Source organism: Netta rufina (genome assembly GCF_964035555.1).
Source record: "Netta rufina genome assembly, chromosome: Z".
NCBI classification, from domain to species: Eukaryota; Metazoa; Chordata; class Aves; order Anseriformes; family Anatidae; genus Netta; species Netta rufina.
Genome location: NC_140126.1, coordinates 8,073,864 through 8,090,139, shown reverse-complemented (window position 1 = coordinate 8,090,139; position 16,276 = coordinate 8,073,864). Strand labels below are relative to the sequence as shown.

The 16,276-nt window shown below is 39.1% G+C and overlaps 1 protein-coding gene across 1 annotated transcript in view; it reads left to right on the top strand.

Moving 5' to 3' along the window:
* ADAMTS12 (ADAM metallopeptidase with thrombospondin type 1 motif 12) overlaps positions 1-13,246 on the top strand; it is a gene marked incomplete at both ends in the record, with an annotated part of 169,511 nt that extends 156,265 nt beyond the window's left edge. Inside the window, 5 exons of the mRNA XM_084305715.1 lie at positions 4,521-4,673; positions 6,752-6,925; positions 8,631-8,777; positions 10,764-10,917; positions 13,011-13,246. Coding sequence (XP_084161841.1) covers positions 4,521-4,673; positions 6,752-6,925; positions 8,631-8,777; positions 10,764-10,917; positions 13,011-13,246 — 864 coding nt within the window. The remainder of the gene's footprint in view (positions 1-4,520; positions 4,674-6,751; positions 6,926-8,630; positions 8,778-10,763; positions 10,918-13,010) is intronic.
* Positions 13,247-16,276: the final 3,030 nt, after the last annotated feature.

Sequence of the window (16,276 nt, the reverse complement as noted above, 5' to 3'; positions counted from 1 at the left end):
GATGAATCCTGGAGACACCAAATGAGTGTGCTTGTATTTCCAAATAAGTACATAGTTCAAGTTAGCTGTAGATATGCTATTTAGTTCTAACCTTTGCTTATATATCATTTCTCTCTAATTATGTGTGTTTCCTAAGTTAGTACATGACCAGGGTCATGTAGGTAAGCTGGCTTTATTACTATATAAAGCAAATCAATGTCATGGTTGCTGAAACATATTTTTAGTTGGCTATTAACAGATTTTTGTGGTGCATTTCTATCTCATACCACCATCAGTGTTTGTATCCACCATTAAGCAAAAACCTCCCAACTCAGAGCAACATTCTGCCTGGTAAAACCAGTCTGAATCTACAAATTCAAGATAAGAATGTTAGTCCAAAGTTAAACTGGTATATCTGGGCCATTAATTTGTCCAGCACATGTCCACAGAGAGACATTGTAATGGAGTTCTGCACCATTCTTAGACGTTTAGGTGATCATATGTTGGAACTGGGTTGAAGCAGTAGTAAACATGAAGCATTTTGTCTGGTTAGCATAAAAATTAAAATAGTCAGGCCAGTGGCTTTGGTTATTACAGTATCTTTGGATACAATAGCTGATAATTGCAGCATTAAGCTATGTCCTGTTATTTGAAGGTAGAAATGAGCAGATTTAGTCTGCACCAATGGCTGTGCCAGAACGAAGTTGGATCAAAACAGGTGTTAATATCCCGTAATACTACTAATGAAAGCTCTGGTTTCCTATTTGAGTAAATGAAACAAGTACAGCTCACAGGGAGTTTGGACACTCTTTTGAGTTGTTAAGCATTTGGAAGATGTTTTACAGCATCACCTTCAGACTTGTCTCAGTTTCTTAGCTTTTCAGAAAGAAGTTTTCAACTTTGTAAGCATAACTCTTACCTTGCAAGTATATCACATGCTAAATCGAGCAGGTAGAGAACTGTGCTTCCCAGACTTGGCTATCTCTGATCATTGCTGAACGGTTATAAAGCTTGAGTAACTTCTATTTTCTGTGCAGGAGCAATATAAATTACAGAGTTTGCTATAGCCTTTCAGAAGTGCTTACCATCTTTTGTATTGCGCTATTGACTTTCCTTTACCAATACACATAACCATGCTTTTTGACAGTCAGGTTTCTGTACTGTTATCTTATTGTGTTCTGAGATAGTACTTATTCAGGAGGTCAGGGCCGGTGAAGGGGCAAACATACCCATTTTTGTTGATGTTCTTGAAATCATAATTCCTGAAGTGAGAGACTTTGGTATCTGAACAAGTTACTTAATTTTTTTGATGGCCTTTCTTTGACAGCCAAGCTAAACAGTACAGCTGCGAGTCCATAACTGGAAGCCTTGTTGCACTGAGTATAGAAAAAATAGAACGGTTTGGGTTGGAAGGGACCTTAAAGACCACCTAATTCCAACCCCCTGCCATGGGCAGGGAACCTTCCACTACACCAGGTTGTTCAAAACACCATTCAACCTGGGCTTGAATCCTTCTGGGAATGGGGCATCCACAGCTTCTCTGGGCAGCTTGTTCCAGAAGCATGCGGATCTGTTAGAGTGGGTCCGAATGAGGGCCATGAGGATGGTCAGAGGGCTGGAGCACCTGTCTTATGAAGAAAGGCTGAAGGAGCTGGGGATGTGCAGCCTGGAGAAGATAAGGTTCCAAGGTGACGTCATTGCAGCTTTTCAATACTTAAAGGGGGCTTATAAAAACTATGGAGAGCAACTTTTTGCTTTATCATATAATGATAGGACAAGGTAGAATGCTTTTAAACTAAAAGAGAGATGATTTAGATGAGATGTCAGGAGGAAATTCTTTACTCAGAGGGTGGTGAGGCATTGACATGGGCTGCACAGAGAAGCTGTGGATGCCCCATCCCTGGAGGTGTTCAAGACCAGGTTGAATGAGGCCCTGGGCAACCTGATCTAATGGGTGGTATCCCTGCCCAATGCAGGGGAATTGGAACTAGATGGTCTTTAAGGCCCCTTCCAACCCAAGCCATTCTACAATTCTATGATCACACCCTTAGGACCACTCATCACTGGTCATCAAGCCATCGACAGTGGTGCTCATTATGGACCTAGCTGACAGATGGCAAATAAAATGGAATAATAGCTATAGTTGTATAGTTTTGTGTGTGTATGTATATATATATGCAAACGTAAACACACATACACATCTGTATATATTACTGTTGGGATGAAATTTGGCTTGTTTTGTAACCATTCCATTTTGATTCATTTGATTTGTGGACCATTGTAAACCTGGATCCCTTAATACAATATTATTATTTTCAACAGATGTTCTTGGTTTTGTTTGTTGTGTATATATAGATATATATATGTGTACACAAAGCTTTATATATATATAAAAGGTTTTTCCTAAATGCAGTTTTTTTACATCTTTTAAATTTCAGTTTACTTTTTCCTTGAGATTTTTCTACTTGGCAAGACGTTTTTGAATTCAGGTTGTGTTTTCCAGTGTTCCTGCCAACTCTTCCAACTTAGTGTCATCTGCAAAATTTTTAAGTGCATGCTCTCCTTCATCATTCAATTATTTAATGAAAATACTGAAGAAAGCTTGGCTCTGGACAGAGACCTGCAGGGCCGCATTTGAAACATCTTTTCATTGTGATGTTGAATCACTGAGGACCACTTTATTTTATTTTTTTGATTAGATGTGCATTGTAATGATTTCACTTGGGTCATATTTCTATCATTTGCTAAGAGAACAATCATGCCAACGTGCATCATGTTGACTGGCTCTCTTTTTTTCATTAAACCAGGTACCCTATTTGTTCTTGAAAGATCCATGTTGTCTGCTTTATCATTGTTGTTACCGTATGCCATTTTGGTCTTGATTGTTTAATATTTTGCTTTTGTATCTTCCTGTGAAGCTAGGCTGTGTGTTCCTAGTCCATAGATCTGTCTTCTTGTTTTCCCAAAGGTAATTTGAAAGGTGTTCTTCTCTAATCCTCTGGGGCCTCCTTAATCTTCCATAATTTTTAAAAAATTATTCTCAACAATTCAAAGGTTATTTATGAACACCTGAATCGCTATTGTGGTATGGTCAATAAATGCAGCTTTGCAGAACTGATAAAAACAAATTGAAGATACTTAACACATCTCAATTTACTATTTTTAATGTTTCAGTTATCTTTTGCTATTTTGATTCAAGCTGCTGCTTCTAGTTAAAATTAACTTTATGTGAAGCCTGGCCCACTTAATTTCTGCCTTCTGGCCATGGTCCTGAGCAACTGGCTCTAGATGGTCCAGCTTGAGCAGGTGGATTGGACAAGATGACCCGCAGGCATCCTGTCCTATCCTGTTATTTTGTGAATGTCAGCTATTACATTTCTCATGAGATGAAGGACTTATATTTCCCCATACACACACCTTGATTCTAACACTGACAGAATGTTTTCTTATTGTTCCTTACTTAGAAATCATTTTTAGTCTACAGTTTCCTGACTTTGTGTATTTTTGTCTTGTTTACCTGTTCTTAGCAAAAATTGCTTCCTGTTTTTTGATGACTTATCTTTAAGGCCTTGATATTTCAATACCACCATATTCTATGTAGATGAATCTCTTGCTATCCTGTCTTTCTACTGTTACTGTAATGCACTTGATAAATTTCAGAATAACTGCCAGTATTCTGATGCTTCTTTGCTCCTTAGGATATGTCTGTACTTGTAAATTTACCGTAAACCACACAGTAGAAGTTGCTCTCTTCATTATTCAGTGGCTTAATCCAGGACTATTTATGCTGTTTCTCATGCCAGCTATAATATGCTTGGCATGTGTTGGATTTGACTCTATGCATATAGTTTACTGTCCCTCACATTTTAAGGCAGAAAAATGTAAAAGGGGGGTCTCCAGTCAATTTTTACCTCTTTACAGGGGCTTCTTGCTGAAAAGCAGGCACTCTTGGGAGCTAGACTGGCACAATCCATGGCCTCTTAGCTCTGATACTAAAGCCGTCCTGCAGTTTTGGAAACACTTATCCACTCTTTGGATTCATGCTTTTAAAAATCGTTTTACTGTGGAGTTTTCCGAGGAGTCTCTCACAATTTATTTCAGGTTTTCAGCATCATGTACTCAATTTGCTAAATATCTCATTAGCAGTGTTAGGGATAGAGAGGGAACGCTGACAAAGATTGGATGCAATGACATTTTGCCTTAGATTCCCCAAAGATCAGAGAGGGAAATGTTGGAACAGCTGGTACAGATTTAGAATGTCTCAATAAGCAGAAGTTTTCCAGAGTATAAATCAGAATGTTTGCATGCTGTAAGGCAGAATTGGTATTTTCCTAACAAAGCAACAGAAAGCCCTCCTTTGTAATTTTAAGTACATGTAAGACAAGTAAATTTAAGTCTTCTTTTGAACATCTGTACAGACTTCTCAGATAACCTAGGCTATCTAAAATCTCTAGATATTTTTGTTCAGGCACCTGAATTGTTACCAGAATGATTTACTAACCTCAGGTTTTCCCCTTGGGCTTTCCTCTCCCCTTGGCCAGTGCTCTACCACCTGTGGAATGGGAGCTTTCTGGAGACACGTGGAGTGCAGCAGTAAAAATGCATCTCACTGTCAACACACAAAACAGCCTGATTCTGTCAGAAAATGTTATCTCCGCCCATGTGCTAGCTGGAAAACAGGAAATTGGAGCAAGGTAACTTCATTTGGAGAGCTGCGTTTGAACAGTAAGCTTGCTAACTTCAAAGACTAGGGATTTCTAACTATTCATTTTTAAAATAAGCATTTACTTAATGAATGCATACATGATTCCCAGTTGACCATCCAGTGCTAATTTCCTGACTAAGTTATTTATGGTAATGCACCTGCTGTGAATTTTATTCTTCCTGTGGGGGGGTCATGCTCATTAAATCTTGAACCTAGAGCTAATGCACAGCTCATGGTCCATGTTTTGTGGAGATCCTAGGGCAAAGCTCTACATATTTGCAAGTGTTTCTTTTTGATCTCTGCCTCTATAGGCATACCCTAATTTTAATAAGGAGGTAAAAATTTGGGAGAGGGACTTTTCACGCTCCTGTTCACCTTGGCCAGTGTCTACTCATTTCTCACATGGAATGGTCTATTCCCTGTTCATTTAACTTATAATTTTTGTAATTTAAAAAAAGAAAGAAAGAGAAAGAAAGAGAGAAAGAAATAAAGAAATATGTAACGGGGAGAATGCCTGATTTGGCTAGGGTGTTTTTTAGTCCAAGTTACATACAAAGGTCTGGGCAACACACAGGAAAGTATCCAAGTGGATACTTTTAAGTGGTTAAGTGGAACCCAAGGAATTGTGTTTGAGTTCTTTTTTTGATATTGTAAGGTGTGTGGTGAACACCTGGAAGGACTTTCGTGACTTCTTGAAGCTTATTATGTTTTGTCTTCATGCTGTTTAGAACTGGGGCATCAAGTAGTGAGCTATTTTTCAAGACTCAGAAGAGGAAGAACTGCAGAATTCTATTTGAAATAACGTTGATTTAGGAAGGGATAGAAAGATAGGTGTCTCAAACTTTCTCAGACTCTTATCATTTTTGTAGACTGTTATGTTGCCATTGGACTGGAGGGCAGATTTATGCAGAGAAGAGTCTGCAGAAAAGATTATAGTTACAAAACCTGGGTTATATTATTGAGCTTTTTGACATAGAACTGATTTGTACTTGAAATACGTGCTTGTGTAGAAAGTCCAGGCAAGGCCATAACCACACTTAAACCTTCAAAATTGATTTTAAATGATGTACAGACATTCTGCAGTCCTACTTCAAGCGAGACATATTTCACCTTCACTCTTCCTTTGTAAAAGTTATTGCTCTTGCAACAAGTAGGTGATGGTTGTGTCACAAAAAGTAGCTAGAAATCAGATTTAATGTTAAAATATTATGGGAAACAAATGTTCTAAAGCCTCAGTCCAAGAGGACACTTTGAGATAAAAGGCCTTTACTAGCAGATTTCTGTTGTGTAAGCCATCCTTAGTTTACAGCAATTGAACTATACAAACCTAACTACAATTTCATATATTAAAATGGATATTTTTTGTTTGCTTTTGCAAGCAGCAATTCTTTCTCTCATTACTTGTTTCAAAGATTTTAAGGCAACTTACCACAGCAAGACAGCTGTATCCCACTGCCAGTGTCGTAAATCTTTGTGTTCTCTTCCTCTCATCTAATTCTTCCCCTCTCCTAAAGTAAAGGTGTTTCAGAGTAGGTCTTATAGTCTGAGTTTATTACCAAATACAGTTTGCATGTGTTTTCAGGCTGCTGTGTACTGAGTTTCTTGCACAGTCAATTTTGTCCATTGTTTTTATTCAGAGGGGCAGAGACTTTTGTAAACAAGGACCTGGACACCCCTTTCACCCGTTCTCCTACTCCCAGGGGAAATAGGATGTTCAGTTTCCTTGTTCAAATCAAGAATCATTATTGATGTAAACGAGAATCTTGCAAGATAACAACTAATGCCACAGTCATAGAAGTTAAAGCTAATCTGTGGTTATTCAGTGGCATTGGCAGAATAGGCTTTAATTCTGGATGAAGACAGAATAATTAAATGTGTATTTGTCCTTATCCTTAGGGTAGCAAATTCATTTCTTCCTGAGCAGCAGGAGAGGCTGTGGTATTTGGGGATGAAAGCTGGTACTGATGCATGAGGCACTTTGAGCAAGCTCTGGGGATAAAAGGGACACTGGAAGGGCTCAGCTGTTGGCATCATTCGAAGAAGTGCTCCTTTCTGTTTTGTTTACAGTGCTCTGCTAACTGCAGCGGTGGTTTCAAGACCCGAGATGTTCAGTGCATTGACATTCGTGAAAAGCGACTTCTCAGGCCTTTTCATTGCCAATTACTTGGATATAAACCACAACCCAGCACCAGTTGTAATATGGAGCCTTGCCTGCAGTGGCATGTGGAGGCCTGGAATGAGGTACTGGTCTTTAAAAGAGACTGGGAATGAGCTATTAGCTGTTGTTTAACAGTGGCAGTATGTCCCACACTGCTAAGTAAACTTCTGCACAAAAGAAGAAACACAGCTATCACACTTAGAGATGCTGCAGTCTTTGTGTATGCTTAAAGCAAAAGTCATCATAGACGTTAGTAAGGCTTCCCAGAATCATTCTTAGGATTGCGTGTGTTACACAGCGGTAAATTACCTTACCCTGAAACAGAGAAGCAGATGGCCTGGAAGATGAAGTAGATTTGTTAAAGCTATGCTGCTGGATCCGTAAATGAGATTCATTCAAACTTTTCCCTTTTGCTGCCGTTGTTACACTGCTTTCTCATTATGATCTATTTAGAATTTGTTTTTATGCTTTTTGTGGCTGGAATTTTATGGGCCAGAGGCTGAGGTCAGACATGATGTAAATCTGATTTTGGGGTCACTTAGTGATTTAAATTTGTACCAACAAACTTTCATAGGCAGCCAGGCACATATTTATGTCAGCTAAAGCACGTAGGCTGATGATCTTTGAATGTTTGCTCCCAATAAACGCAGCTCTGGAGGAAGTGCTGCAATGTTTGTATCATTATGGACCCTATACTTTTGGATTTTAAGGGAGGTGGTCACATTCCTTTCTTGTCACTGACACGTCCCACCTGCCGTAAGCAGTAGGAGACATCATCCTGTGTGCCAGTTGTGGGTTTCCTGTCAGAGCAGTCAGCAGGGAGTAAATAATTAGAGTAACCAAATGATTGTGATGAATTCATAGTTTGCCACTTACAATATTCTATAAAAACAGTTGTCCAACCTGGCAGTTGTCCTCAAATTGAGCATACCGGGTAGAATTGGATCAAAAAGGTTCATTTATTAGATGCCAGCTCTGATCCCCTGTCCATAGGGATGCAGTTCCTCTTAGGACAGGAACAATGCAATATTCAAAGTATATCTGGCACCTTATTTCATGTTAGAGTACAAATCTTGTCTGTATTTCAGGCAGGCTCTACTGCAGACCTAATGAATAGTAGTAAAAAATCAGTTGAAAACTAATAATAGAAAAGGGACAACAATGCTTAAAAAATAACTCTGATACCATCCTTGTGTGATGCTTTTTATTGCCTTTCTACAGTTAATTTATTGTTAGCACTGGGTGAATTTTAATGTCCCCAACCACCTCATAAAAATGAGATGTTTCATCCCATGAACTTTTACTGTCTTCTGTAAATATTGCAGATTAATCCTGCAGGCACATGACTTGCAATCTCATTTTTGTTAGAGAAATTACTGTTTCTGGTGGTGTTGCATGAGCAGTTTTGCGTTGCCTATTCTGTGTTGCTACTTCTGTGCTGTCTTATTACTTGCATTAATATATGTCAGGAACAGCTTTCTCCCAAGTATTTTGGACCAGTAACAGCTTCTTCCCTGTCTATTTCCAAGCATATGATTAAATACATTTCTCACTGCAGAGCTTTTCTTCTCATCTGGATTTTAAGACTTGGTATGTAGGCTATTCTGTACATCTTTCTAGATCAAAGAAAAAAAAAAAAATGAATTATATAGGTCCAGGACATGCTTCCTGTTACCTGTGTATCCACATTTCTAAATGAAGAATACTTTGCTTGTCTTTATGGTCTGTTACTGGGCTCTTATTCATTCCCACCTCTCTTCTTGTGTGTTTGTGCATCTTTTGTGTTAGTGCTCAAGAACATGTGGTGGTGGCCAGCAAAAGCGACGTATCTACTGCCCAGAAGAAGGCAATTGTGACTGGACAAAAAGACCTGCTGCCATGGTACCATGTAACAGGCAACCTTGTACGCAATGGATTAACCAGACATGGGGCCCGGTAGGTTTCCACTCTTTGTTGCTGTATTTGTTTTCATGACTTGGCTGTATCTGGTAGTATTTAAATTGTTGCTATTATTTAAAGATTAAACAATGTGTTAAAGCAAAAAATGGAGGAGGGATTAGGCAGACAATTAATTATCTACCTGTCTGTGAACTTCAGTGCCCCTGACAGGTGTAAATTCTTATGCACAGCTAGGGCTATGATGGGAGATCTCTTGAAAATATTACCAAACATTTCAGAGCCAGCTCCAGTTCCTTCAAGTGATCAACATTATAGGGATGATTCTTTTTCCTTTTCGAACAAAGAATGTGTTACCATTGATATTCTTCCCTTATTCATTTGAAATTTTCCATTGAAAGAGACTAATAAATTCAATCATGTTCTGTTAGATCCAAAGTCAGGTAAAATTTCAAAGAGACAACAAGACAGACTATCTTTAGAGAGGGAGGGAAGAGCTTGAATTGCTAATAAAAGTCCCTGATACAAACCTAGCTGAGTCCCTCCTAGCACAGCTAGCCTGTTTGATCTGTCTGTGCTTTCAGAGCCTTTCCAGTCATTGTAATGTTTCACAGCTTGTGAATTGGAACAGGGGAGAGGGCAAGCAAGGAGGCAGATTGGGGAGCCAGGAGGATATCCTGAAAGCAACTTAGTTGAATACTGGAATTGTCCACACAAACAGAAGTTCTGAATTTTGACAAATAGCCTTCCACTTTGGATTCTGGGAATCTAGCTGATGAATATATGTGTGTATATGTTTGGAGAACCTTCCTGTAACTGCAGTACATGCTATTTATAAAAAATCTGGTATATCTAATAAATCTTTCCCTCCAGTTTCCTTTGTAAACCTATTCATACATTACAAATACTCCTCATAATAGAAGAGAACATTGAAAGAACACCAGAAGCCAGGAGCCATAAATAAGTAAATATTGGAGAGTCATTTAACACAGAAAATGTAATGAGGGCTGGCTTTTGAGAGAAAGCCTTCAAATGGGAAATTAGAGTAATGTAATGGTTTCAACACTGACACTTAAACATGGAAGTGAAAGCAACTGAATACCAGAATGTATAGCAGCTGATTTATTAATCCCATTTATTATACTTTATTTAAAAAAGAAAAAAAGTTTTAAACATTAAAGTTGCAGAAAGGGTATCTAAGATCTCTTCATGTACTTCACGCTAAAAAGATTGTGTCATACATACAGAGGTATACAATACAGAGAGGATGATTTGCAGCAAAATTAAAGAGCTACGAGTTGTGTATTCATCTCTTGCGCTTCACCAGCTGCCATTCTGTATCTATTGAACTGTTTTATCTTGCTGGCCACTCTTTATCTGAAGAGAATAAGAATTTAAAATTCAGTTGAATTCTCATAAGCTCTGGAATGAAGAATTAAGTGAATTTTTAGACTAGTAAAGAAACATGGTTTGAAAATGTTCTATTATGGCCATCTGTCTGTAGTCAGAATAAGCAGCTGGTGGTTGTTTTGTTGTCATAAAGAAAGGGTAACCACAGTGCAAATGTCACCAAAGAAAAAACTTCTCACTGAGCTTTTCTGAAATCTTAAGCTCAGACATTTCTAGACCTAACATTTTAATTGACAGAGATTATTCATGTTTAATACAACTGGTAAAAAAAAAAAAACACATGGGAAACAAAATTTGTCATTTTGCAATACTAATTTGGATTACTACTGTCTATGTAGCTTTTGCATTTCTGTAGAAAACACTCCTTTCACCCTGCTTACACATTCCAAGATGCTGTATTTGTTCTATTTCCCTGTCCACTGTATCCTTACAAATCTTGCCACAATATATCATGGAAATGTTTATATGGAGAATGAAGTACACAAAGTATTTTATTGTCATTGTTTCTGGATCATACAGTGTTTTTAGCTTTCTGTCACATTACAGCTCAAATACTGGCATAGTGCACAATTTCTACTCAAAAGACTTGTAAATGTGTTAAAATGACTCTTTCAGTGCACTGTTTCCTGTGGAGGGGGCATTCAGCAAAGAACTGTGAAGTGCATGAATACAGAAACTAACAAAACTGAAGATGACAGTATGTGTGCAGATAAGTCCAAGCCAACGGAGCATCAGAAATGCAATCTACAAGAGTGCAGGAAAATCACAGGTATGATAATACACCTGTGGCAGATTGTGTCCAAAGAGCTCTTTGTTCTGAGGTCCTGCAAAGCTGGGAACTGACTCAATCTATACGCTTGTTTTGAGTGCTACAGGCTCGGTATTTATAGGTTAGCCTAACCTGCTACTGCTCAGCCACACTATCGGCAGAACCACGTTATGTTCTCCAGCCCTTCTGGCCTTGTGTTGCTATGATGGGGAAAACAGTTCTCTGAGCACGCATCCCTAATTTGTGATGCTGCCGCAACTAAATTAATGGGTCTTCCTATATTGATTGGTTTTAGGTAACTCATAGGCTGCTTTAAGGGCTGTGGTAGGAAATGCTGCAAGTTCATACAGATGACTTTTCTTAAGACAGACACCCCTATAGGCACTGCAGATTCTGGGATGGGAGTACAAGCAAGCAAAGTGAAAAAGATACTCTAAGAAAAATCTGACTGGCAGTGAACCCAGATACTCCATTGGCACTATGAATTCAGTGATCCCCAGAGTGAAACTATCTCCAAAATGAAGAGGTGGAGAGAATAAAACTCCCACAGATGATAATTGGCCAGGAAAAAAGGGACTGAGTGGGGGGAAAATTACAGACAAGTACATTTATCTCTCTTTGTGACAAATATAAAGTGGAGGAAAACCTGAAGCTCTGTAGTCTGTGTACAGCAGTATCCAACAGGTACCCACAGCAACAGCTCAGATCCGTTCTGGAAGAGCCTTCAAAGAGCTTTTGGAGGCGGGTTCTTCCCTCCTCGCAAGTCAGCAGTAAGAGTGCAATCTGATGATTGACGAGTTTAACTCCTGAGAGCAGTGCAGATCTGGTTATGTGCTTGAGAGTGATAAAAGTTGCTTTACTCCTCCTGCTATTCACAGATCTTTAGCACATGTTTTGTCCTAAGGTCGAACTGGTTTGCTCATCTCCTATCCTCTCCTTGTTTGGAAAGACAGACTCAGGTAAATAGTACCTACACAGATTAGTTAGTAGTTATTTCTGTGAAGAAGCCAATACAGCATAGGAAATAACCTAGTGGGCAGTCCAGTGGTGCATGCAGCCCAATACTTTGTCTCCAGTGATGGCATTAGGAAGTACCACTTAGGGAAAGTACAGGAGCTTAGTCGTTCTCTGTGGTTCATTTCATTGGTATTCTACCAGCATTCCCAACTGATATATTAGGGCTATTAAAGGCATCCTAGCCTGGTTCCTTTGGTTTCCATTTATGGAACTTTTTGCATGAATATGGTACGTCCCTTTTTGAACCTACAGTGCTGTCTGCTTCTGCCATCTTTTCTGGCAGCAAGTTGCAGCATTTCATAGCCTGCTTTGAAAAGAAGTCCTCCTATCTATTGTAAACCACTTTCTGCTGGTTTCACTGTGTTTCCCTAGATCCAGTGTTGAGGGTTTTGTTGAACAAATCCTGCATTCAACTAATCCACCGCCTTTCTGCTTTTGCAAAGTTTTGCCTTCTCTCAGCCATCTCTTCTCACAGCTCAGGACCTCCATTTCAGTAATGCCTAACCAAATCTGACATGTGTCAGTTTATTTAAGCTACTACAGCCCTATCAGCACCTTACTACTGATATTAGCAATCCCTGGCTTATCCTAGTGCTGCAGAAAGTAGAGCCAAGCTGAACTTGTAGTTCTACATGCCTTGTTTATGCTCTTCCTGCTTGCCCTGCATTTCTCTGCAGCACACTGCAGCTCTTTGGGCTTATTTTAAATGCACTGTTACAAGAATGTCAAAGTGCCAGACACACAAATCATTGTTACTGAATCTCTGTGGCAGTTCTTAAAAGCAGAAATAGTAAAGTCAGAAACATCAACCAGCTCTGTCTTCTGCAAAAGTAAACCCACACTGAACAATAATAAAAAAGTGCTGTATTTTCCAAGGCAGAAGGTCATGTGAAGTTTAATAGGAACTTTTAACTTATTAGTCCTAAAATTTCAGGAGGCTTGAGCTGACAAGTAATACAAAGGAAGCGAAAGTGGTCCTAAGTATGAGCCTTAACATACGTGCAGTTTAAGATTCTGGAAGTGCTGATGATTTGTCAGCAAAATATAGCTAATTCTTCTCATCTTCTCCACCATAGGCCTACCCTGCAGCAATGACCAACTGTCAGTCCACTTCTGCCAGAGGCTGAAAAGCATTGGCAAGTGCTTGGTGCCGTCCATACAGACTCAGTGCTGCTCCACGTGTAGTCATCCCAGAGTTCGTAACAAAGCAAGATATTGGGATCAGCGAGGCCTCAAGCAACAAAATTATACTAAACTTAGAAGAAAATCACCTCAAAACCAAGAAAACAACAACCAAGCTGCTCAGCACTAGCTGCTTTTTATGTAGTTCATTTGGATGGGGCTTCTGTTTACAGGTTTTGTTTCTTCATGTTTTTTCTGAATCGTCCAACATACATGGAAATCTGTGATCATAACTGGGAAAACACATTCCTTACGGTTATCAGTTCTAATGTACTGCTTCATTTTTTCACCTGTAGAAGTCCAGAATTTGTAACATTATTTGCAATGTGCAAGCAGCTAGTACCTAGATGTGCATAGAGGCTATAGGCAAGCTTGGAAGAAGGTTGTTTTGTGTTTTTTAATGATTGTTTTGCTTGCTCTTTCTTCCATCTCTTTTCCAAAACTCTCTTGGAACAGCAGCACCACTTAAGAGTGCTGAGTGAAGGCGGATGATGGGACAACCATTCCCCTGTGCTCACTTACTTTTCTGTTCTTTTTTTTTCAGAATCAAGGTGAGGTGTCAGTGTTTCTCTATATTGTTTGCTCACTTCAGTTGTTATAAAGACAAAAGTAGAGTTTTATAATAACTGATTATGATGTGTAGGCTGATCTGAAATGTGTTTTTTAAAAGAAAACGTTTTAATTTAGTACTTGACTCAACATCTAAAGGATACCTCAGAAATAGCCTGTCCTGGCCAGTTTTCTCCTGCTTCTTGCTCTAATGTAAAAACAAAACAAAAACAAAACAAACAAACAAAAAAAAAAAAAAAAGAAGAAGAAACCCACCAAATCTGGAATGTTAAGTTCCCAGATATGCTTTAAGCAACATTTATTGGTACCATGAAAGCAAAGCTGTTTGCATCTACCACCTGAATAGGCAGATATATAATTCACACAGATAATCAGTGACAGTTCTATCATTTAATCCAGTATTTCCTGTAGAGCATAAACCCACATCCACATTACTCTTATCACCTCACTCACAGCAAACTTCATCCCCCCCGCCATGCAAATCCTTGATCATAGTGAAGGTGATGACATCTGGGATTAGGAACCTAAAACCAGAGTATCTGCATAGCTCTGGACCTCTGGCATTAGGAGAGCACCAGCCAAACAGTGTTTTGAATAGTGTGTTATTGAAAATGGCAGAACAACGCTTAGGGATGCCAGACTGGACCCTTTGAAGGAAAGGTGGGCATTTTCAAAAGAGGTGGACAGAGTCTGACATTTAGATTCCTTTGAAATTCAGTAGGAGTTGGACGCCTTGGCTCTTCGTGCTCTTTTGAAAATCATGTATTTACTCCCTGGCCACCTAACGATTTGAGATTGTAATACAGGGAAATGTCATATTTTGTGCAATGTAGAGTGAGATACATAGCCATGAATCAAAGTGTCACTATGGTTACAGAGTTATGATTATCAATAGTTGTATTTCTAGACAGACTTTTATGAAAGTTAATGGAAATATTTGGGCCTGACTATATCATATTAACCTAATGAAGACCACAAGTCTAATTGTCCTTTTTCATAGGTTTGTGACCTTTGGCTAAGGGCTCACTTCTTCACTTGAAGTCTCTGGGAGTTCAGGATATGCAGCATGGTAAGGTTAGATTTACTAACCCCTGTGATGGCAATGTAACCCCAGTTATAGGTGCTGATAAAACTCAAAATCCACTGATACAAATATGGTGCTAGTATAAATAGCTGCAGGCAATGACTTACAGTGGTGCGTGTGCATGCATGGGTGTACATAGCCTACATGCACATTTTCTTAAAATAATACATATCTGTGGTGTTGCTGGCCAATGCCAGACATACTGCTTTTTCAGTATCACAGTGTGCTTATGTCCTTCTGAGGTCCTGAATGACTATTGGCCCTCTGAACAAGAGAAGGCAGATTGGTTCTTATTCTGTGGGAGGAATCATGTGAAGAACTGAATCATGTGAAGGAGTGGAGGTGTCCCATCTGTGATTCAGAAAGCATTTAAGCAGGGTTTGGCCCCAGGCTGCATTGTGTAAAGCAGAGCCTGTAAAGCCAAGTACAGGCAGTTGTCTGATGGCCAAGCAGACTAGACTGGTGGGAATGCACAGTGGAAGTCAGCAAACAGACATCAGGCTTGTGAGCTAATGAGAAGGGAGCTGACTGAGTGGAGGTAGTGCAGGTGGGAGGAAAAGTGCCTGGGAGGTTGTGCCTTCCACTGCTCTTTGCAGCACTGGTGGAGTAAAACCATTCCTGGCTTCATTGTTTACTACAGGGGGCTGTTATTTCATTTGAAATGGATAAAAGTGAGTAAGTGATATGAAGGACTTTCTACCCAGGGAAGTACAGTCAGCACTGTTGCTCAGCTTAAAACTAGGGAAGAGACTGTGACAACACGAACCGTTTTAATAGGGCAGTGCCACTGCTGTATTTTACATAGGTTTTTACATTGCACTCATCAGCCTAATATCTCCTCTACGCTAACAGTATTTGCAAACATCTCTGCCATCCATTAGCAAGGTTCTTTTCTTATGACATATCTCTTTTTAAGTAAAGGTGGATTTATGATCCTAACCCAGATGGTTGCTATTCTCAAAACTGAATGGAGTATTAAGTGCCGAGGCATAATATCATTGTATTATCACATTAGCCTGAAACACTTCAGCTTCAACAGGTTGTTCAGGAAAAATGTGTATTTGGCACATTCACTGCTTGTTCTAATATTTCAAGTTTTAAAAAGCAAACTACAATGACATATTTGTTTCAAGCTTCAATAAATGGCATTGCTTACATCTGATGTCTCTGGTATTTTGTTTCCAGTGCAAGAAGATTCATAAAATGGGATTACAATGAAAAAGAAAAAAAAAGAAAAAAAAACAACAAAACCCTAAGACAGTATCTTCCTGTGCTTTCTATCTAGTTATTCCAGCAGAATCCTCATCATTAACATATTTTGATGCTTGATATTCCAACACAAAAGAGATCGTTAAAGAGGAGAGGGAAAATGTGGCAGAATAAATCATGGTACTAAGTTATTTCCTATTAAATATATGACATCTTACCTCCTGAGATCCAGCAGATGTGCCCTGGCAGCAGATGTATGTATGTATGCCAACTGTGGGAAGTGTTTGTTTTCTTGAG